The 25,427-nt window shown below is 39.1% G+C and overlaps 1 protein-coding gene across 4 annotated transcripts in view; it reads right to left on the reverse strand.

The window, feature by feature from the left end:
- tpd52 (tumor protein D52) overlaps positions 1-25,427 on the reverse strand; it is a 42,275-nt gene that overhangs the window by 7,568 nt on the left and 9,280 nt on the right. Inside the window, exons 1-2 of one of the 4 annotated variants that reach the window (XM_055218925.2) lie at positions 15,102-15,491; positions 5,848-5,972 (exon numbers count right to left, since the gene is read on the reverse strand). In XM_055218925.2, the coding sequence (XP_055074900.2) occupies positions 5,848-5,972; positions 15,102-15,237 (261 nt within the window). In that variant the 5' untranslated portion in view covers positions 15,238-15,491. Of the gene's footprint in view, positions 1-5,847; positions 5,973-15,101; positions 15,492-25,427 lie in introns of those variants that run through there. The other 3 variants (XM_055218926.2, XM_055218927.2, XM_055218928.2) reach the window with 3 other exon arrangements.

Here is a 25,427-nt window from a genome sequence, read left to right on the forward strand (position 1 = left end):
CAGACAAGTCCATACATACCCCTCTCATCTCCGTGCGTGCTGCAAATCCGTCCGACGCAGCCCCCGCTAGCTTAGCTTAGCACAAAGACTGGAAGTAAATAGCCCCAGCCAGCACACTGCTCCCAACAAGCGACAAAACAACGCGAAATTTTCCCATTTATGTGTTGTGATATGTATAGTCACAGCATGTACAAATAACAACGTGATATGAGACACAGCCATCTTTTAACAGTATACAGTATTGTTCAAAATAATAGCAGTACAATGTGACTAACCAGAATAATCAAGGTTTTTAGTATATTTTTTATTGCTTTGTGGCAAACAAGTTACCAGTAGGTTCAGTAGATTCTCAGAAAACAAACAAGACCCAGCATTCATGATATGCACGCTCTTAAGGCTGTGCAACCGGGCAACTAGTTGAATTAGTTGAAAGGGGTGTGTTCAAAAAAATAGCAGTGTGGCATTCAATCACTGAGGTCATCAATTTTGTGAAGAAACAGGTGTGAATCAGGTGGCCCCTATTTAAGGATGAAGCCAACACTTGTTGAACATGCATTTGAAAGCTGAGGAAAATGGGTCGTTCAAGACATTGTTCAGAAGAACAGCGTACTTTGATTAAAAAGTTGATTGGAGAGGGGAAAACCTATAAAGAGGTGCAAAAAATGATAGGCTGTTCAGCTAAAATGATCTCCAATGCCTTAAAATGGAGAGCAAAACCAGAGAGACGTGGAAGAAAACGGAAGACAACCATCAAAATGGATAGAAGAATAACCAGAATGGCAAAGGCTCAGCCAATGATCACCTCCAGGATGATCAAAGACAGTCTGGAGTAGTGTTGTCACGATACCAAAATTATTGGTTCGATACCGATACTATGTCAATGGTTTCGATTCCGATACTTTTTCGATACTTTTTCTGAAAAGGGAGAAACACTCTCAAATCTCATTGCTGTGCTTTATATTAAAAACAGGACAACATTCTAATCATATAACACACTAACAAATTAACATATATGAACAGCAGATATATTAAACATTTAAAGGGATAGTTCGGCCAAAAACGATATTAAACCCATGATTTACTCACCCCCAAGCTGTCCGAGTTACATATGTCCATCGTTTTTCAGACAAACACATTTTCGGATATTTTAGAAAATATTTTAGATATTTCTGTTCATTAAATGTAATGTTGCGGGGTCCAGGAATAGTCCACGACCTTCAAGTCCAAAAAAGTGCGTCCATCTTTCACAAATTAAATCCAAACGGCTCCAGGATGATAAACAAAGGTCTTCTGTGGGTAATCCGTGAGGTGTTGTTGTAGAAATATCCATATTTAAAATGTTATTAACTTTATAAACTAGCTTCCGGTAGCGCCGCCATTTTGGAGTGATGCGCATTCAGGATGAGAGCTTACGCAGCGTACAGAGTTTCTCTGCTGCTGCTCGGTGCCCCCGCCCTCCGAATTTGTCATACGTCACTAAGAAAAGTGCGTACACTACGCTAATCCTCTCTCCTGAGTCTAAGATGGCGGCGCTACCGGAAGCTAGTTTATAAAGTTAATAACATTTTAAATATGGATATTTCTACAACAACACCACACGGATTACCCACAGAAGACCTTTGTTTATCATCCTGGAGCCATTTGGATTTAATTTGTGAAGGATGGACGTACTTTTTTTGGACTTGAAGGTCGTGGACTATTCCTGGACCCCGCAACATTACATTTAATGAACAGAAATATCTAAAATATTTTCTAAAATATCCGAAAATGTGTTTGTCTGAAAAACGATGGACATATGCAACTCGGACAGCTTGGGGGTGAGTAAATCATGGGTTTAATATCGTTTTTGGCCGAACTATCCCTTTAAGCAAAATATAAAATATATCAATATAAAAAATAAATTAGAGCAATGGCATTCAAGGTAAAAAAAGAATAATTTTAGCAGCATTATCTGAGTTTTTCTCTAGTGAGCATTAGCATAGTAAAAAAGATAAACAAGTACTTAAACAAATGCATTGCTTTTTGTTTGTTAATGTTAATACATTAACATTTATATGATAAACAGATTATAGTGTAAATATGAAAATATACCTCACTGAACGACATGAGGGTTAATAAATGATGTGTTTTTGTGAACTTAAAGCACAACAGTATCTGGGTTCATTTACTTTTTACCACAGTAAAAGTATTTTCTTGTCAGCTAAAATGCTGTCTAATTTCCTAAGTCTGATAACTGTGAGGCGATTGTATTAACTTGGATCATTACTGGCAAAACGTGACCACACGCATATCAACAACAATTTGGAAAGTCTAGAATTAATAGTTTGGGATGATTATCAATCTCTCGTCGGCGTGTCGGTCCTTCAGTGCTTTGCTAGCGCCGTTAGCACGCGGCTCTGTAGCAACGCATATTTGGCTTACTTCACTTGTGTCCTTCGGGTTCGCATGTTTATTTGACTCACATCCGAAAAAACCTCCACACAGCAACACTGCTTGGCTTTCTTGTACTACTGTTAAATCAGAGCGGACGAGACGAGGAGAGGAGGCGGAGGACTGTATTCACGTGCACTGTGTGTGCGGCGCCGTTTAAAAGAAAGATATAGAGAGAGAGAGAGAGAGAGAGAGAGAGAGAGAGAGAGAGAGAGAGAGAGAGAGAGAGAGAGAGAGAGAGAGAGAGAGAGCGTGCAGCTGGTGTTTGCAGAGTTACATAAAAAACAACTCGCAGCTCGTCTCGGAGTATCGATTCCGCGGGACACGAGTATTGGAATCGTTTTAAAATTTCAGTATCGATATCTATCGAAATATCGAAAATTTTGACAACACTAGTCTGGAGTTACCTGTAAGTACTGTGACAGTTAGAAGACGTCTGTGTGAAGCTAATCTATTTTCAAGAATCCCCCGCAAAGTCCCTCTGTTAAAAAAAAGGCATGTGCAGAAGAGGTTACAATTTGCCAAAGAACACATATCAACTGGCCTAAAGAGAAATGGAGGAACATTTTGTGGACTGATGAGAGTAAAATTGTTCTTTTTGGGTCCAAGGGCCACAGGCAGTTTGTGAGACGACCCCCAAACTCTGAATTCAAGCCACAGCACACAGTGAAGACAGTGAAGCATGGAGGTGCAAGCATCATGATATGGGCATGTTTCTCCTACTATGGTGTTGGGCCTATTTATCGCATACCAGGGATCATGGATCCGTTTGCATATGTTAAAATATTGAAGAGGTCATGTTGCCCTATGCTGAAGAGGACATGCCCTTGAAATGGTTGTTTCAACAAGACAATGCCTGTTTACTAGTGTGTTTTGGGTCAAAGTCTTGGTTCCAAACCAACAAAATTAATGTTATGGAGTGGCCAGCCCAATCTCTAGACCTTAATCCAATTGAGAACTTGTGGGGTGATATCAAAAATGCTGTAAAACCAAGAAATGTGAATGAGTTGTGGAATGTTGTTAAAGAATCATGGAGTGGAATAACAGCTGAGAGGTGCCACAAGTTGGTTGACTCCATGCCACACAGATGTCAAGCAGTTTTAAAAAACTGTGGTCATACAACTAAATATTAGTTTAGTGATTCACAGGATTGCTAAATCCCAGAAAAAAAAATGTTTGTACAAAATAGTTTTGAGTTTGTACAGTCAAAGGTAGACACTGCTATTTTTTTGAACACACCCCTTTCAACTAATTGCCACATTGCACAGCCTTAAGAGCGTGCATATCATGAATGCTGGGTCTTGTTTGTTTTCTGAGAATCTACTGAACCTACTGGTAACTTGTTTGCCACGTAGCAATAAAAAATATACTAAAAACCTTGATTATACTGGTTAGTCACATTGTACTGCTATTATTTTGAACAAGACTGTACATACTGGGAACTATATTCTCAGAAATCGAAGCACTGCTACTGGGCGGAGTGATTTGCTTACAGAAGCCCCTGGCGAGGAGCAGAGAGTTCAGTCAGAGTTGTGCAAATCACTCCGCCCAGTAGCAGTGCTTCGCCTTCTGAGAATATAGTTCCCAGTATGTATACTGTTAAAAGATGGCAGGGTCTCATATGACCTTGTTATTTGTACACGGTGTTTCTATACAAATCCCAACACATAAATAGGAAATTGTTCTCGTTATTTTGTCACTTATTGGGAGCAGTATGCTAGCTGGAGCCATTCACTTCCAGTCTTTGTGCTAAGCTAGCGGGGGCTGCGTCAGACCGAGTTACAGCATGCACGGAGATGAGAAAGGTATCTATGGACTAATCTAACTCTGGGGGATACGGTGAATAAGCTAAATTCCCAAAATGTGGGCATGTTTCTTTAACACAGTTTAAGAGTTTTTATCCTCATGCTAAACAAATGCAAAGTGTCAAAAAAGCAGTAGAGCATGTGACAGAATATTTCTGAGCCAAACTCACGCCTACTCTTTCCTATAAGTTTTGGAAAGTTTTTTCGAACATGGGTACCCCGTTACGTATCACTGACCCCATATTTATTTTATGGGCACTTCCCTCAGAAAACCACGCCCACACGTCAATCAGAATAATGGTGCATTCACACCAGCCACGATAGAGGCGGCAAAAATGCGCTATATGTGCGTAGTTGGACGCTTGAACATTTGACTCGCTTCATTCGCGCGTGAAAGCCTAGTCATTCGAGACATTCACACGGAAATTCACGTCAAGGGAGGGGCTTCTGCTACTCTGCTGAGACTCCGCTTGGTTCCTGTAATCACGTCACTACTACAGCAAGGTCCTGATTGGTTAACATGGCACGGAAATCCGCCAAAGTTCAGATTTTTCAACTCGCATGTTTCCCGCGGCAACACTCAATTAACGCGAAACGCACCATACGTGCTGCAGGATGCCTAATCGCGTCTTTGCATTGACTTAACATGTAAATCACTCACACTTTCCGCCTCTACCGTGTCTGGTGTGAACCCTGAATAAGAGCGTGAAAGCACAGTAGTGTTGCTCCGTCAAGTAGAAGTCACAGGTTTTATATCAAGATAGTTTGACAAAAGAAGTGTGTTTTCGAATGTAAGGTGAAGAAAACCTTGTTCAGCTTTCTTAGTAACCCTGTCTCTTAAGACAACAGTGGATGCAGTTTGTTTTCCCCGGACAGTAACGTAATTGCGAATTGGTTTATGTTTGTTCCCTGCATTTCTGAGAGGATTGGTTCACAAACAAGGCTCAGTTTGAAGCTGGATTTTCACTTGTTTACAACTGAGTGATGGAGCCGTCTTAACTTTGAAAGACCCCGTTCAAGAGTCGCACCCACAGGTGGTAAGTAAATCAAAATCTTACGTGTTTTGTTTGCAATCGGTGCATGTAATGAAAACAACAGCAAAAACAGTTGGCATTGTACCGCACTTATGACATTAACACCTACAACATTAAGAATTACGTCACATTTTTTAAATTAAAATAGCAGATAAACAAACAAGGATTAATTACCAGATAAAGACGTCCTGCTGTACTCATTGCCGTTGATCAATGACCGGCTCAGTATCCTGTTATGGATCATATATGTATGGCTATATCTTACTATAAACCATAATTATAAAAAAAGTTTTTATATAAGTTTTATTTACATTGATGTCACAGCTGTTGGATTAGTATCCACCCACCGCATGCCTTCGTCTTTTAGCGGAAAAAAAACGGAAATGCTGTTCTGTCTTTTATAAATCTGACAAAATGAAAAACTCTTTGGACATATGAAGGATGAAATACTACTCTATAGCTAACCAAGATTAGCATGAAATTGGCAGAAACTGTGTGTGTTATGTGATCTTGAACTTCTCCTATTCAGACAACAGTGAAATAGTGTTGATAGAAACGAAGACTGAAGGATGTTTAACCTTAGCGAGTTCATTGCGTAGTTCAGCCTGCTCTTCTTCACTCAGGGCTGTGCTGGATGCTGTCGGTTCCACAGTGTTCACCGCATCTTCACCCACTTCTGGGATAAAATCTTGCCTCTTAGTACCTACAGACAAACACATAGACCACCGGTTAATTTGGATGGAAATACTGTAGCTTAGTATGAGCTCAAAAAACTTTTTTTATCTAAAGGCTTCTTAACATTTGTTTTGTAGAGCAACATAAATGCTACATAGTATTTATTTTTGACAGTTTTGCTAAGCTGCAAGTTTACATTTGGCATACATTTATCCAAAGCGTATTGAATGTCCTATTGATTATCTGAGAATCAAACCCATGACCTTAGCACTGGCACTAACCATTAAGCTACAGTAGATCAGTACTAAAATGAATTCAGAGTATAAGCCCTGTTAGTCTGATGGCAAGAAGCAAAATGGCTTTGTAATGGACTGCAGCATCAGACATGAGGCCAGAGGGGTAAGAAGAAAGACTGAAAATAAAGATAAAGAGAGAGCATGATAAAGTCGTGCATCAAAGAGCTTCAAAAACATTTGTGGTATGATGGACACCCACCTACGGCTATCAGCTATCCGGGAAATGTACCATTGACATGCCATGGAAAACAACATAATGGACGGCATCACTCAAACAGATGAAGACAGAAGGAAAGGGCAAAAATTCAGCTCTGTCAAACTAAAAGATCATCAGACGGTCAGCATCTGAGAGATCCTGTGATGCACTGCACTCATCCATGGATGACTTCAAAGACAAATCTGTGTTTTTGTGCATCCCATCGCTATTATTGCATTAACAGGAATGACCTGATATGATGACTCTGTGGGTTAGCTCTGAGATCAATGTCTTCAGTAATATCAGCTTTATCCATGGCAGACACTTTTATTCATTTAATGTATTTCATTTTACACCTACCTAAAATCTGCAGTTATTATACACATCTGATGAAGTAAACACAAGCAGCTCAATTACCAACAACTAAATGTATGGGAGGAATCCTCTAGAATGAGATTAGGTGACTTTTGAAGAATAGGATAGCGTCATTCAGTTTTCAGGAAGAAACGCATGCCATTTACAATCACATGACATATTGAGGAAGGTGTGCTGCTCATTTATAAACTTCTTGTTTGGTATTTCTAGAAGAACCTGTACTTCTGCCTGCCATCACAAAAGAAAGTGGATCTGTTGTACTGTAGCTGGCTGCATACCTACAAATTTACTGTGTTTGGTTTGTTTTAAAACAGGGTTCACAACTTTTTATTTTAACTGTAAAGTTTTTATGCAGTTTGACGGTTCATTTACACGATGATGGCTGTTTGGGTTCCCGAAAATGCTAACTTTTGCTGGCGGTTTTCCACCCGCATGTTTTTGATAACAACACATCTCCGTGTAAACTACAAAAATGTAAATCTGTGATAAAGGTGGCATCGTGCGGATGTCTCAATTCAGTCTACAGGCAACCACAAATATAACCAAAACAATAATATTACCTTTAACATACTGAGTTTATTAAAACTTTACAAAATACTGGCACTTTATAGTCTAGGGTCACTTGTAGTAATACATCTACATTATCATTTGTCTAAGGCTGGATTTACACTGCAAACCTTGATGCCTAATTCTGATTTGTTGCCTGTATGTTGACCCGCATACATCATCTTTTAAAAGCGACTCTTATCCGATATTTGCATTTACACTTAAAGAGCACCTATTGTCCGATTCACGATTTTAAATTTCCTTTGTAAGTGTACATGAGTAAATGTTAATGATTCAAATTCAAATGTATTTATAAAGCACTGAATAAAACAACTACGTTGACCATAGTGCTGTACAGACAGTAGTACAATAAAAACAAACAGCACACAGAAGACGACGCTTCTAAAAGTCAAGACACGACCCATTGTCAACATTTCAGTGTCCATCACTGTAGTTCATCCAGAACAAACCAGAAATTAGACTCAAAGTGTTAAATACTGGAATTATCCTTTAAGCAGAGTCTTTATCCTCCACTTAGCGCTGCTAAGAATGCTTTGTCCCAAATGGCACACTTCATGTGGACTTTCGGTCTTGTGGCCTTAAATTGCGTGTGCTCGCTTGGGTGATTCTCACGAAACCATTGAAACACCACGGCACTAATGATTTTAGCTTTAAAATGTGTAATATAGTAACATTAAAAAGCATCAGAATTAACACAATAATGTGTTCTAACTTGCACAATGTGTGATTTCAACATAAGAATTTATAATTGTAAATTTTATCTCATTTTCTGCTGAAATTCTCATTACCGCAATGTGTCCGGCTGTGTTTGAACATGTTGTAATTTAATCAAATTAACACAAAAATATTAAGAAAAAAATAAATGGATGTTTTGCTAGACTACTTTAGATGACAGAAAAAATATTTACTGAATATTGATGTATAATAATAATGAAGAAAAATTAGGAAAATTATGTGTCCATGCCTGATGTTCTCATCCTCCGCAACACTTTTTGAGAACAGTTTAAGCACACATACAGAATTTTAATAAAGTTTGATTTTGAGTGACCAAGCACATGGACCAGTTACTTCAAGATGGCTACCAGGTAAGATCATTTTTTTACAGTTAATTTGAAATATTGTCTTGTCAGAATGCTTACACGACATTTTGATTATCATTACCGCAACAGATGCTTATTAAATGTTAATTTAATTAATAGAATCATAGTACTTTGATTTTAAATGCATGTGAAGAATCTCCAAATTATGTTCTTTCAGGTTTGTCATGTCATTTTGAAAATATGTCAGTGTTGATGTTTTCTGACTGTTGAGGTAATGAGATTTTTTAGGACTAATTTTTTAAATTATGTTACAAAAAGTGTTAAATGATAAGTAAAAGTTTTTAAATTAATGTTCCCATTTACTCCAGACTTTGTTTTTCAATGTCTGGTGGGAAAAAAAGTAAATTTAAGCAATTTTTACATTTTCATGCTTGACATTTTTAAAACCAAGTTTTCGTGAGAATCACCTGCTTAGTCTACGAGTCCGTAGGGTGTCCCATCTGTTGTTTTTATGCTCTGAAGTGTGCTCATCAGCACCCCCTTTGCACCCGTAATGCAGTCTTCGGCGAAGCCCGCACTGCTGCAGACCCCACGCACTTTACCAACCCAGAAGTCCTTGCGAAAGAGCAATCAGATGACGGATGGGCAACTTCTCTTCCTATTTCCGGCATAACGCTTAATTCCGGCATGGCGCTTAATTCAAAATACAACTAGACCCTAAGGTCTGCACTACATAATGACATCAAAGTCTGGATTCTAAGGAAGTCCACAAGTCCAGAGTGTGCCATTTGGGTCGCAGGTGATCCACTTGAGTTGACATCATTTGCCAGCATCTCATTTATGTATTTATTGCTCTGTAGCAGAATTCGTATGTGTGTAGTGTTTCTTTATAAGGTAACATCATCTACTGGCCTGGCATATGTAAAACAATGGATTTGTGGATCTGTGTAAACGCAGATTAGTTTGGACAGTGTGGTCATTGCAGCAAAAAACTTTTTTCATTACATTGTTGTCATGTAAAGCTAGCCATAAAGCAATGGCAAAACCCCTGGGGTGGATACAGGGCCGGCGCCACGAGGGGGCGTGGGGGGGGGTCGCCCCCACACCGGCACTATCTCGCCCCCTCAGACCACCAATAATGTTGAATGGGATTTTATTTTAATGATAATATTTTATTTAAAAATCACATTTTCCTTGTGTATTGTCTTCCTAAAGTGAATTTTAAAGTCTAATTATTAAACAAAACCAAAAAATCAAGTGTGCATGTATTTTATCGTGACATTAATAAACACACGCCCACTCCATGGCTTGTTACACTTCAAGCGGCGCCACTAGAACCGTGAGGCGATGGCGTCAAAGCGCCGCGAGAGCGAGACGAAATTACACTTTGCATGATTTCTCGAATCGTTCTCGCGGTACTTTGACGCCATCCGGCTGTCGGTTCCTGCAACGCCGCATGGATTTGCACAAGCCTTTTGTGTTGACGGCTTGACGCACGTCGACAATGAGCCCGCGTTCTCAGTCTCAGCGGGAAATCAAGATGTCGAAGTGCGAAAGTATATCAAAAGTTACAGAAAGGAGTGGGAGAGTGACCCGGGCCTGCCCTGTAGCAATGGATATATATGTAAAATAGCACTGAAATTCTGCAAACCGGACTCCGGATTATCACACATCAATTAATGCCGTGGCATGGATTATTATCGGAGCATTTCAGGTGCACAGAACCAAAGTACGGCTGTCATGTCAATTCTGGCACCATGAACTTCAGCCAGACTGTACATAGTTTTGAAAAGTTCAGATGTTTATCTTATTCAGCATCCTTGCAAGTTAAAGTACAACCAACCTATTATTGTTCTGCATTTAACGTTAAAGGTAAGCAGCATACGATCTCTCTCTCACACACACCTGTTTATCAGAAGTAAAATACGTGTATTATTATTAATATTAATAGAAAAAAACAGACATTGAATTTATATTTAACGAATAGGTATTTGAATTAGCCTATCCTAAAGCATAGCTAAATGTGTAAACGAGTTATTGTCATTTTGCTATTGTGGTTCTCCATCTGCTGGTGTTTAATCGCTAGCTTATGGTGCATTACTTGTGGCAGTTAAAATAACTATGTTAAATGATCAAATTGAACCAAAATTTTGATAAAATGTTGCGTTTGGACCGTTTTTGCGCTAGAAACCATTTGCAAACACTGTCCCCCACCATTACGTAAAAATTATTTGCACTACGGAAAGCAAACACGAAGTACGAACATTTCATAATTTCAGGGTATTATATTGCATTAACTAATTTCACAATGGACAGTCGAAATGGATTAAAAAGAAACTACCTCTGGGTCTGAACTTCAAATGAGCAGTTTTGTGCTGTTAAAGGGCCATTTCACCGATAGGAACATTAATCTTTATGGAAAGTGAGTCATATTTGTAGTCAAAATGTAACATAAATGTAGAATTTTGTGCCTATTTGACAGAGAAAAGACAAAATGTGACTTTAGAGCACATTTGTATGAAAAACTACAACTGCCACTATGCACCACAATGCACAGCTCTGCAAGCCACTCCCATTACTCGGAACACGGCTCAGATATGATATTGTGTACATAAATGCCACGTTAGTAAAACAAAGAAAATAGCCACCACCACTGTGTCTGACTGACACCAATCATGATTTACTTTTAAACGTGATGTTACATTGTGGTACACACAATAACACTCTGGCCTGGTGTGTAGCAAAGTCTTATTCAAACAGTAACGTGCGGTTTCAGATCCGCAGTACAAATGTCTTTCCAAGTACTTAAAAAAAGTGTATGCATTTTAAATGTTTATTTAGTTTTACCAATTTTCTTTTTGTCTCTTGTTTACTGTAATTACATTTGTGTTATTATTGGCCTCACTGCTCTCACAATATAGACATATAAAACCCCGCTCAGATATGCTATTGTGTACATAAATGCCACGTTAGTATAACAAAGAAAATATTAACACTCACTTTAGTCAGACGTCCGTTTATCCCTGCATCCTCCACACAAACGCGTCCCCTGCATAATATCTCCACAGACGCGCTGCCTCAGCTCTTGGAGCTTGTGCTCGTAAGCCGAAACACGTCTTTGAAATAAGCACGCGACCAGAAACATTCACAAAACAAACGTCCATATCCTTATCTGATCCAGAAATGTTAAACCGAAAGCAAACGGCGCGAGTCCGTCCAAGCTTATATACTCCGCAGCGCGTCTGCTCGTAAACCGAAACATGTCCGTGAAATAAACGTTCCAAACGCGCGCAAAGTTCCTCTCTTGCATAGAAACCTTCACCAAACAAACGTCCATATCCTTATCTGATGCAGAAATGTTATAAAGAAGCCACACAGCGAGAGAACAGGCAAGCTTCTCTACGCAGCAGAGGCTGATGGTTGCTGCTTCTTCACCGGGCTCCTCTACCCAGCCGACGCCCAGGCTCCGGCCTACTCCTCGGGCTTCTGTTCCTACATCTGCCTCAGCTCTTTGCAGTATTGTGGCTCATAAAGGTGCAATGAACAGCGGATTAGAGCATCACGCTTGTAAAATCACCCTCTTCCATGTAATATTGATTAACTTCCACTGTTATTGTAAAATGAATACGGCTCGCTCCACAGCTTCTGTTTAGCTTAGCTTAGCATAAAGATGGCGGCTGATCGTTTTTGTTCGGTCTGTGTTCGTATATTTTCGTAAGTCCCACCCACTTATCTGTAATTGGTCTGAAGCGCGAGTGGGTCCCACCCATAGCCCCCACCTTGGAAAAATGAGGAATGAGTGTCTGTAGTCTTTCACACTCAATAGAGATACAGGATTTCCTTCTTTCAATGACGCAAAATGACGATTTTTACATCATTGAAAGAAGGAAGTGCCTCACTGAAATCAGTATTTCTCCCCTCTCAGGGGAAACTGAGGGAATGGTGCACGACCATTCAAAAACATGACTGGGGTTCTAACGGTACAAAGCTTAATGCAAATGGGTGAAGTTTCCCTTTAAGTAAGGTTATGTATGCTTTTTTGTTGTTGTATATACTAAAAGTGTTCAGATCATAGGTTCAGATCATGTACGTTGCTCACTATAGCTGTAGTTTTGTGGTTGTATTACAGAGATGTTTGTTTATAACACGTTAAAGCTTAAGGGACGTACCAAAGCTATATGTATTTTCTAGCTTGGGGAATTAAATGCATTTTGTGTGATCGCCCCCTTTGGTATTTAAGACGCCCCCTCATCAGCGCTCGGCTGGCGCCGGCACTGGGTGGATAGATAGAGATGAAGAACCCTGCTTTAAAGTCCCCTTAAAACGGTCACGTACACAAATCCGAACAACCTGAAGAAAGTACTAAGGATTGATTGATTGATACACAACTACCATATAGTCACATCATCTATTTCCTATCAAATGATTTATTTAAAGTCATTAAATTGGACTGAGTATGGATTATAACTTATACCAGAATGAACTCAGTACAGATTGGAATTAATTTGATTTAATATTAATCAAAATGCTTTCATCTTTCAGTGTCAACTTTCACAAAGTCTAGTAAAATATAACTCATGATATCCCAAAAACAGACATCGTTTGTAAGTGAATGTGGAGTTATGCACTAATGCAGACTTATGCTATTGATGTACATATTCATTCACTGTGAGAAATCAATATTGACAATGTCACCTGATAGCCATTTTAAAGGAAACAGTCGAGCTGTTTACACATTACCTCACATCAGGGCCGGCGCCACGAGGGGGCGTGAGGGGGCGTCGCCCCCTCACCGGCACTTTCCCGCCCCCTTATATCACCATTAATGTTGAATGGGATTTTAATGATACAATTTTATTTAAAAATCACATTTGCCTTGTGTATTGTCTTCCTAAAGTGAATTTAATAGTCTAATTATTTAACAAAACAAAAAAAAAGTGTGCATGTATTCTGTTGTCTACCGTGACATTAATAAATACACGCCCACTCCATGGCTTGTTACACTTCAGGCGGCGCCGCTGGAGCTGTGGGGCGATGACGTCAAAGCGCCGCGGGAGCGAGATAAAATTACACTTTGCATGATTTCTCGAATCGTTCTCGCGGTACTTTGACGTCATCCGGCTGTCGGTTCTTGCAGCGCCGCATGGAGTTGAACAAGCCTTTTGTGTTGACGGGTTGACCCACGTCGACAATGACCCCGCGTTCTCAGTCTCAGCGGGAAATCAAGATGTCGAAGTGCGAAAGTATATCAAAAGTTACAGAAAGGAGTGGGAGAGTGACCCGGTCCTGCCCTGTAGCAATGGATATATGGAAAATAGCACTGCAAATTCTGCAAACCGGACTCCGGATTATCACACATCAATTAATGCCGTGGCGTGGATTATTACCGGAGCATTTCAGATGCACAGAACCAAATGTTCGGCTGTCATGTCAATTCTGGCATTAACTTCAGCAGACTGTACATAGTTTTGAAAAGTTGAGATGTTTATGTTCTTCAGCATCCTTGCAAGTTAAAGTACAACCAACATGTTCTGCATTTAACGTTAAAGGTAAGCATCTCTCTCACACACACCTGTTTATCAGAAGTAAAATACATGTATTAATATTAATAGATAAAAAACAGACATTGAATTTATAATTAACGAACAGGTATTTGAATTAGCCTATCCTAAAGCATAGCTAAATGTGTAAACGAGTTATTGTCATTTTGCTATTGTGGTTCTCTATCTGCTGGTGTTTCGCTAGCTTATGGTGACTTACTTGTGGCAGTTAAAAACAACTACGTTAAATGATCAAATTGAACCAAAATTTAGATAAAATGTTGCGTTTGGACCGTTTTTGCGCTAGAAACCATTTGCAAACACTGTCCCCCACCATTCCGTGAAAATGATTTGCACTACGGAAAGCAAACACAAAGTATTATATTGCATTAACTAATTTCACCATGGACATTCGAAATGGATTAAAAAGAAACTACCTCTGGCTGGGTCTGAACTTCAAATTAGCAGTGCTGTGCTGTTAAGTAACGTTAGGTAGGCTATGCTTTTTTGTTGTTTTATATAGTAAAAGTGTTCAGATCATGTACGTTGCTCACTATAGCTGTAGTTTTTGTGGTTGTATTCCAGAGATGTTTGTTTATAACACGTTAAAGCTTAAGGGACGTACCAAAGCTATATGTATTTTCTAGCTTGTGGAATTAAATGCATTTTGTGTGATCGCCCCCTCTGGTATTTAAGACGCCCCCTCATCAGCGCTCGGCTGGCGCCGGCACTGCCTCACATGACATTACTCACATGCTATTCATGACTATAACCAATGCCACAACTCGCTGAATGAGACAAGAGTATAGTATTTACAACTGTCTGATCTCCTCTGAAAAAAAATTATGGTATGAACAGTATATAGTCAGTTAAGTTGAGGCGTCCTGTACATTTCTTTCACGTTGTTCTGTATTCGCTTTGTGTTTGTGATTTTACTGTAACTTTATAAGAGCTCAGTGATGCCCCCACCCTCACAGCGTCTGCTCCTGACACCTGCCCTTCTTCAAAACAACAGCAGCACCTGATACATCACCCCACACGCTTTCATTATCACAATGTGTCACATTACATGTCCCTGTCCCTGAGACAGACTCCAGTCCACACCTAAACACACACGCTCAGCAGCTGAACAAACACCATTACCTTTGACCGATGTTACGGGTGAACCGGGTGGAGAGAAATTTTCTTTGGGTGACAGGTAGAGGTAGCTGGTGTTTACTCCCTGCTCGAAGTTAAACGGAGACTCGTACTCCTCCACGGGTTCCTCCATGCTGCCCATAAACAGGAATCTCCCCGGATGTTAATTAAATGCATGTGACCGAGCCTGTGAGCGCCGTCTGTCCGATCTTCTAGTCGCAGTTGCGAGGACAAGCGCGTGCTGAGGATTCTGCAGTGCTAGCAGGGTGAGCCGAAGGCTCACATGACAGCCGGCACAAAGCAAGGATGGCAAAAAGAGAGTTAATAAGTTACCAGAACAATCTATTTCCGTCACGGGCCGACGCTCCCAGCTGTAATCCCTATGGTTCTTGCGGGAACTATAGTCCATGGAGCTACACTTGGAGCTGACTTTATCTGTCCTCATGCTCAGCCCCCTCCATACATTTTCTAAGGTCTATTTGTCCTATGGTAACATGGCACAATGGCAAGCCCACAAAAAGTAACTGTAATCTGCCGTGGCCCAGATTATGGCTCTAATCCATTACAAAGAGCCTCAGTGCACCATCAGATACACACCAGCTGCCCTAAAACCATTATATGCCGACTGAAATGAATTCAGCCAAGTGTAAGACATGCATAACTAAAGGCCAACACACAGTATCACACAGCCAATGATGCATTACATTTTCCAATGCTTTCAATGTATTGTCAAACTGTGTTGAGTTGATATTCTTTTAAATTACATTTACAACAAATAACAAACAATAATGGATATATGTTCACTTTGAAGAGAAACATGTGCTTAAAAAAATAGAGATGAGATTCAACAGGGATTTCAAATCTGGGTCATACTACAATATTACTAGGATTTTTTATTGCATATTTATTTAAACTGTGATATATTACATTGTGATCTTTTGCTCACTTTCTTAGCATGTTCTGTATTAGGGCTGCAAAGCGATTAAGTAAGGAATAATTGACGACGGGCTGTTTTATTATGGATTGCGCGGTTTACACGAAAATAATCAAACCCATGGAACATTTCTCAGCCAATCAGAATCAAGCATTCAACAGCCCCGTGGTATATTCGCAACTAATCGTTTGCACACACATGCATGTATACATTTAAGAATTATTTCCATGTGTATATATGTATTTATATACAATTTATATATAAATACTTATTATACACACAAACACATTTATAATATAAACAAAAACTTTTAATTAGTTGCGATTAATCGTTGTACTAGGGATGCACCGAATGTTTGGCTGGAAATAGCAAAAAATTAATGTTTGGCAAACAAGTCTGCCCTACAAAGGCAAAAGACCTTAACTCGCCACAGTGTAGAACTAAGAAAAATGACTTTAAAGTTTAGACTTTTTAGTGACTTTAGTTGTCAGTTATTTTCTTCTTGATTTTTATTTTCTCGAAAGAAAAAAAATTGACTCAAATACTTATGCACATGATAAAGGAGGTTTTGAATGTCCCAAAAATATCAATAACTAATTTTCGACCAGAAAACAAAGTTACTGCCTTTTGCCTTTGTAGGGCAGAAATGAAAAACAAACACATACATTTTACAGAAAAACGAGGTCTTGATGCAATAGAAAAGCAACCAGGGCAGAGTGAGAAGTGAAAGATGTTGATGAAAGCATTTAGAAGTGTCAAGACAATCCTGAACAATCAAGACTGAACAAGCGATCCTGGGTATTTGTCTGCTGAATGCACAAGACTTTAGTGTTTCCTGACCTGTCAAATGTCTTAAAATAACCACCAGAGCAATGTCTGGTAACCGTGGTATAAGAGCAATAACTGACTACGGTCCCCTTTGAATTATTTGAACTCTGCTTTGCGTTGATCCGCATTACCACCATTTCCGAAACGTTGTTAATTATTCCTTGCATAATATATCTTACATTAGCTATCTAATATTGACAAGCCACTGTGCCGCCCCATATTGACTGAGTAAGGCCACGTCAAAGAATAAAATCAATGAGTGAAATCAAACTTTGATGTCCCAAAACTTACCATTATATTATGAGACTTTAGACTGGATTTCATAAACAGGCTCACATTTATTTAAAAACGTCAATGCTTTGAGTATATATTTATACAGTATTATTAGGTATGAGGTACAATACCACATCTATGTCTACTCTAAATAAATCTACATTCTACCATTCATCTCTATTCTGTGTGGAGGATTAGATCTTATTTATGCTTAGAGATCAACATTTGCTGTTTATTAAAGATAAGAGTCTATTTTACCCACTATATGCATTAGTTAAAGCTGCTCTATGCAATTCGCCGTTTTTGTCAAACAGCGACCCCTAGAGTCGCTGGAGAATACTTGCAACTGTCGTAATTTCCCACTCTAGTACTCCGAAGATAATGACCAGGTAATGTTTCACAATTTCTTACAAATATTAGGCTACTGCATAGTCTACTAAACTACAGATGATGGTAATAGGATAATAAGTGTAGAGTGCATATAATAATAAAGTACCGCGTTTGCTAGCTTATAACGTTTTTACATGATTGCAGCTAAATCACAAGTAAACATTACAAAATGCCATGACAAAGTTAATTGTGTACGTTGCATTATCTCATAACATTGTTCGTTATAATGTCACTATACATGATTATTGCTATTTATCATAATAGTTTGCAAATTGTGCATGTTAACACTATTTACAACCTCTAGGCTTATTTATGTCCTGATAATTATGTGAGATATTGACAACTGTTGTCATGATAATCGCATGACATACTACAAGAAAGCGCAACAACATACAACATAGACCGCAAACAAGTTTACAAATAAGAGATTTACTTACTAGTCCATCAACAAGATCGCCAGATCAGCATCCCTCCAGTGCTGTCTTTTAGCTCACGGCAACGAGTAAAAGCCTGACCGAGTGGTACTCTTGTCCGGTTCCTAACGCGGTCAGATTCTCTTTTCCTACTCTCTTCCGAACGCGCTTTCTTAACTTTTAAATCGTTTAGCCTCACGTCTCAAATGCGCGCGTGCAGTTGTTGTTATAGGCTTGATCGACTTCATGCAGCGCTGCAAGAACCGACAACCGGATGACGTCAAAGTGCCGTCTCGGATCATTCTCGCGGTACTTTGACGTCATCCGGCGGTCGGTTCTTGCAGCGCCACATGAAGTCGAACAAGCCTAATGTGTGTGACGTCGTTGCCGTAAAGCAAGTCGTGATTCTCGCGAGATTTGTCAGGGGCAGTTCTCTCAAGCTTGCATTGCTGGTTTTGGTAGCGGCGTCCTCCCCGAGCTTCAACAGGAGGATGATTCGCCTTACAATGACTTTGTTTACCACCGAAATAACTTTGAAGCTGTTATATTAAGGTAAAATAACTGCATAGTGTGTCTTTAATGCAGGGGTCAGATTAATTACCTGAGCCACACAGATCCTGACAGACACCTGAGCAACCATCTGGCCAAATCTGCAGCTGGTTTTTAAAAATTAATGTTGATGTGAACAAGCAGTCAAAGCTGAAATATTGTCTTTAGCCAGTTTATTGTGCAGAGATGACTATTGTTAAGCTACTCTCAGATTGATTTCGCTAAATAAACACTGTGCATCAGGACAAGAAGTAAAAGAAAACAGTTTGGAAAGGTTTTAAATACACAACAATTTGGCCCCTCCAAACATCTGATCTATTCTGATATGTAACACCATTTCTGATTACCCAATTAATTCCTGATCGATAAAAACGAGCCCTATCCTACATTTATCCCTTTGAGCATCCTCATTCACAAAACAAGTACCACCAGATAACATCAAAAGTGTAGCAAACATTATTTCACATTCATGTAATAACATCCATGGACGCCACAACAGCACTCACTTCAGTTTCCCTTTGCCCAGACTTAAAATGCACACATGCCAAGAGATAAGGCACTGGGACCCTCTATACCCAGAGGTACTGAAATGACATGAGATGGTTATAATCACAGACATCATTAAGCTGATATCACATACATGACTTTACACGAGCAAGTAGAGAGAAACGAACATGTAGGATTGTCTGTGTGCATGTCAGTGAATAACCTACATTAGCAACTTACACACACCCTAAAGGAGCAGATCCTGGACGCCTCTGTGCTTTGCCAATATATCCGGATGTGTGCCTGCCTTCTTGGCTTCAAGCCTGTTTTTGCATCACCTGGTTATTCTGACTGCGCAACAAAAGCATGCGTGCATTATCAAATGGAGCACAGTCTACAAAGTCTTTGTATTTCCCTTTTATATGCAAGTTTAGATTTTTTTAAGTTTCATGTACAGTTGACAAAACTCTCATCAAAAGGTTGGAAATGGCTTCAAATAAACACCCTAAATCTGAAATTAATGTCAAACCAAACTAACTGGCAAGTGGCAAATGTTCAGTAACAGCACATTAACATCTGTTGGCTAGTCCAGACCAGCCTTAAGAAGACTGATGCATTGTGGGTGAGATTTACATCACACAAGTACACCAGTAAATATCTACTTTAGACTGTGGAAATGAAATAAACCCATCTGCTGAAGGAAGATGCCCAACTTCCCATTTTTTAAACAAAAATCTGCCACAGAGAAGTTGTTGGAAAGAGGAAATGAGCACACGTTTGTTCTGACAAAACAGTTCAAGAAGAATACACACAAAAGAGAGTATTCATCAATCACTTGATGCTCTTTCAAACCCACGTGATACTGAAACTGTATATTAATGCTATTCACTGAACTATATGATCACCTTACACTTTTATTGTATGGAAAAGATTCAATTATAAAACTTGAATTTTCAAGTGAACTATTCCCTCATACATTACTGATTATATAGAGACGTGTTTAATTACATTCCCATGACCCCAGACCGGGCGGCTAGGCCGATCACAATGCCAATAATAGGACAGACATGGAGTCCCATGACTTCATACAACCATTTAAATCAATGAGCAACAAGCATACAAATAGATATGAATAAACATTTCGATGGGTGCATGTCTCTTCAACATCAGGAACTGGATTTTGTATGACTTCCATTTAAACAGAGAGCATAAGTTCAATTACCACAGTAAAGGAACAAAGACAGTATTTACAGCAGCTAATAAAGCACAGCGTCTAATCCATTACTTGGTTATTTCAAACGCAACGCATCCCGTGAATGGACCAAAAATCAGAATCATGGGACATGAAAGCGACTGTAGCTGTTTGAGCAGACACAGCACAGGGAATCATGAGTGACACGATGGAGGAAATGTTGCACCCTTTTGTCATCAATCGATGTGAAACTATGTAGCCTTCTATTAGAAAATGATTATGATTACGATGTACCGTGTGGAATTAAACTTTTTATCAGCACTAACACAAATTCTTACAGCCCAGAGTTTAATAATAAGATTTGTCCTTGTTCAAAACAAAATCAAAGTTATAAATTCTCTGCATGGTCTCAAGGCTGAGAAAGAATCGATTTCTCAATTACAGCTGGAGGCTCACAGTGAGGACTGAAGCAGGGTCTGAAATGAGTCCCATCAAACACCAAATGCACGTACATTTTCTATTTGGCTGATGAATACAAACTTCATTCACAAGGGTGTTGTGCATACTTCAACATTTAAAGCTTTAAAACGGTCCACAGAACATCCATCCAAAATTTACGGCATTTCATTTTGCTGCTACCGACCACGTTGGAGCCTCCACAAGACCAACTCTATATATTGGCCAATGAGAGCGTGCAAGCTTCAACTAGATGTTGCGTGCTTTTATAGCTAAAACAAGGCACCCACAAACATGACATGTAAGAGGAGTATTGAGGAAGAATATCGACTTGGACATCTATAGTACAAGTGCTTTTATAATAACTCATGTAAGAACTACCACATCTGTGAGATCTCGTGTCAATGAAAACATTACTACAGACTCTATGTGGTCTTGCGCTTTAGTCGAATCATCCAAATCGTTTAAGATGTAAAAGTCATCCAGTGTGTCCGACTAAGTGAGAGCGTTGTTGTAATGTTATACATCCCCATACATTCATTTCCCAGTCCGCCACAAACTCAAAATTGACCACCACAAAGATGTTTGCACATCGTGTTTCTCACTACCTCTGTATCTCATGACAGTTTCTGTACAAACACCGGTGGCGTCGTCAGTTGATACGCTCCGCTGAACCTCATTTAAGTTGCATATACACATATAATGCGCACGTGCGTTGCGACTGTGCCGCTACAAACTGCAAGTCGGGAAAAAACTGGTATAGTGTTCCTGGTTCTCAACCTGTGGATGTTTTTCATCGCTAAAAGGGAGTTTGGGAACTTATAGCAGAGCACAGATGTTTGCTTGAAACAACGCAAGCTTGCACTAAGACAAAGCTAATCTTTTACATTATAGCGGTGACGCTGGTAGTGACGATTCTCTCAGACCAATGAGTAATCTACGGTGTTTTCGCTTCACGTTTGGTATCGGCTCGGATCGCTTGGAACCCTAATCAAGGTGGTAAGATTACGAAAAAAATCTGCACCCAATGAAAAAGCTCCCAAAAGTAAGCTGACCCGACCCAAACTACACCAAACCAAACCGTGGGGTACTATGCAATGGAAAAGCGCCATATGATGTCACAGCAGCAGGCAGCACATATATATGTCCATATATATGACACGTCTATAATCCCTCCCACTCCGAAGTGTCACTAAACTCAATGGAAAAGCTAACCAAGCCAAAGTGAGGTGAGCTGACCCGACCTGACCCAAACCAAATCGTGGGGTACTATGCAATGGAAAAGCGCCATAAAAGTTCATTTTGAACCCTGTCCTCAAGTTTCTCCATTCAGTGCAATGCTGGTCCACGCCTTCAGCGTGCCAAAGTTCTCACCTTTATGTAAAATAAAGAAGCCATATTTTTACATTTGAAGTTATGTCTCATTTTGCCAAACCTGCAAGGTAGTCTAAATAAAAAAAAATGCAGTTGTAGTTGACAATGTAGCTGAAGTATTTTTGGTATAAAAAGTACCCCAGATGCTAAACCTAGAAAATAAAATATGATATGAGAGGCACCATAAAAATACAAGCCAATTCTCAAGGAAGAGATATTTCACAAAGACCTGTGAAGAGTTCACATTGAAGACCTTACATGATTCTGAAAGATGAAATCTTAATATGCTTAAGAGTTTTATTCTATTGAGTTTTACTTTGGCCACATTATGGCAAACACAAAGTTAATGTTCAGAAATAAACAAAGGGCTCAGATACTGCTGTGTGTTTTGTTTTAAAATGCATTACTTTTGCTACGGCTACGCCTGCTATTCAAAGTCACACTACTCTGAAGTTTTCGACCCTCAGAGACAGAGACTTTTGTAAAGGCTGCAGACCCTGTTGCAGTAGAATCGTATGTTAACAAAGGCGTGGGTGCCCACATTTGCTCCCCAATTGGGACATATCCTTCCGTGATTCGTCAAGCCCTTATTATATGACCATTATGCTACCAAAACATGACAATGAACAGCAACAACCAAACCCACCTGACTTTTCATTAATCGTGCTGACTTGAATGTTTGTATTTAATTTAATAGTTTTAATTAGGGATGCAACCATTGTTTGGCAACCGAAATTGATCGGCGGAAAACAGCAATAAACTCATTTTCGGTGTTCGGCCGAACAAGTGAAGACAGAAATAATTTTGCTGAACAATGAGGTCTTTGATGACGCTATCAAATAGCAACCAGCACAGAGTGAGAGACGCACAAATGCAGCGAACATGTTGGTGAAAGCATTTTAAAGTGTCAGAGAAAGCCACGAAAACATACAGCAATACAAGTTTCCTTTATAATCAAGAAATCCTGAACACCGTGCAGTGTATGAGAAAGACACAGCGGCATCGATCCTGGGTAGTTTTCTGCTGAATGCACAAGCACGGAGAACGAGAGACTTTAGCGCTTTATCTCATGTCTTATACCACGGGTCTGTTGAAGGCTGCATTCTGATTGGCTGAGAAATGTTCTATGGGTGTTGATTATTTTTCTGTAAACCGCTTCGCGTCGTGCCACATTACCACCTTGGTGTGCATTATTTTCTTATAATTCAATGCCCCGTCGTCAATTATTCCTTACATAAATGGAAAAAAACGACGAAAAGCAACTGCAGCCAGTATGTAATAAAAACTTCCTAGAACCAGTAAAGTCCTACAATATTACATGAGAAATAAAATGTTCATTAACAAAAGCTTTTTTTAGACCCCAGCGCCTTTTCCTCTCTCTCTCTCTCTCTCTCTCTCTCTCTCTCTCTCTCTCTCTGCTCGTGCTTGACCATGCACGCAGGCCTGCGTCTGAATTTCATACAATTGCAAGGAATAGATCTAAATTCAGCCCTTTATCCATCCATCGTAATCCCGATTCTCATCGGTGACCATAAACGTCAAATCTCAAATTTGTTATGAACTTAAGTTCATATATTGCGCCTTAAGAAGCTTTACGACACATTGCTTTACAGCACCGATATCAAACGCTCATTGGCCCTTGTGTGCTACATCACAGCTTTGCGACATTGATTGCCATTTTTCATTTGATGTACTTTTAAAATTTGAAATGAGCGGCTTGACAGAGAGAAGCTGGATTTAACGTTCTGGTGGATTAATAATTTAATACTTCTCTGTACTTCATATACTCCAGAAAGGATCGCAATAAATTATTGTGATTACACTTTTCTATAAATTATTTGAATAAACTTTAGATTTTGGGTAGGACTGTATTATCGGCATAAAATATATTTTAAATGCTATATAGTTAAAAACTTTTTTTCTACACATTTCGGTCGGATACATTGCATAATATAAAAAATAATACATTATATCTGTAAACATTTTTAAATAAAAGGGTTTGGGTTTAGGGTAAGGTTTGGGGCAGGGTTAAGCTTTGTTTAAACTCAAGCTTTACTCCGCACCACGAGCCTCTGCTAAACTCTTGCAGTATGAAGTCGTCGTTCCCATACTCATAGAAAAAACACATATCTCTGTAAATGCAAGTTTGCATGTCACACATGAACAACGGGTTGTAAAAATGCTTGCACTGCGTGAAAATGGTCTCCATTGCGTCCGCATACAGGAGCTCTATGATGACAAGATTAGTTCATGAGATCAGCGAATTTAGCAAGTACCGATGGAGTCATTTAATGCTCTGATCGACCGATACCGGTCTGCGGTCGATTAATCAAAGAATCCCTAATTCTGAATCATATGCAAAAAAAAAAATTTAAATGGCAAAGGTCTTGTACTTTACTTCGTGTCAGATAAATACTATATGCATTGTTTTGAATGGCTAGATCAAAGAGATACGTCAAAGGCTTGCCTGCTCGAACAGAATTGGTATGAGGTCGATCATTTTCGGATGTGGAGCCACTTGTGCGGTTACAAAAATTGCCGTACACACCTTCAAGCGAAATGAGGTCTTGCGCACCCAACACTACGCGTTGACGTCATTTTTGCTGCGTGAACCAACGTACTCATGCAGACGTGTCGAGTATAAACAAAGCTTTAGGGTGGTAAAATTATGGATAAATGATTACAGGGAAAATAATACAGCAATTTACAAAAATTTATAAAAAAGTGTTTTTGAAAGTTACGTATTAATACTACATATTAACAGTGAGACTAGGCTGTAGTCCTCAATGTGAAAAGATGAATCTTAACATCAGTCACTGTTGGACAGGTTTCAAATATGCAGAAGATATTGAAACAAAGATTCTGCAGGACATGAAGAATTTTGCCTGAGGATCAGTGAACAGTTTAATGGCTCAGGAATACACGAAACCTTTAAACAACTATCAGAAAACATAAAAACTCTCATTGATTGTCCAAGCAACATTGTGCAGTTTAAAGAATCAAGTGTATGTAAACTTTTGAACTGGGTTATTTTTTTAAACAAAATCCTAGTTATATAAAGTTATTATTCTGTGCTGTAACTTCCTGTAAAAATATCTCATGTGAAACAACTTGTTTAGGACAGGAATTAAAAAATTTTTCAATATTCCTTTTCTTTATCCAAAATGTTCAGCATTTTCCAGATTTTGAAAGGTAACTTGTGACCTCGTGACCTCAACTACATTTACATTTAGTCATTTAGCCGACGCTTTTATCCAAAGCGACTTACAAATATAGAGACAGATTAATCTCTTTAATAATTCACGCAAAAAACATGATTCACACATGCGTAGACAATTTCACATGCATGAAATCTAATTCACATACACAAATATATATATATATATATATATATATATATATATATATATATATATATATATATATATATATATATA

Source organism: Misgurnus anguillicaudatus, chromosome 20 (genome assembly GCF_027580225.2).
Source record: "Misgurnus anguillicaudatus chromosome 20, ASM2758022v2, whole genome shotgun sequence".
Taxonomy (NCBI): Eukaryota; Metazoa; Chordata; class Actinopteri; order Cypriniformes; family Cobitidae; genus Misgurnus; species Misgurnus anguillicaudatus.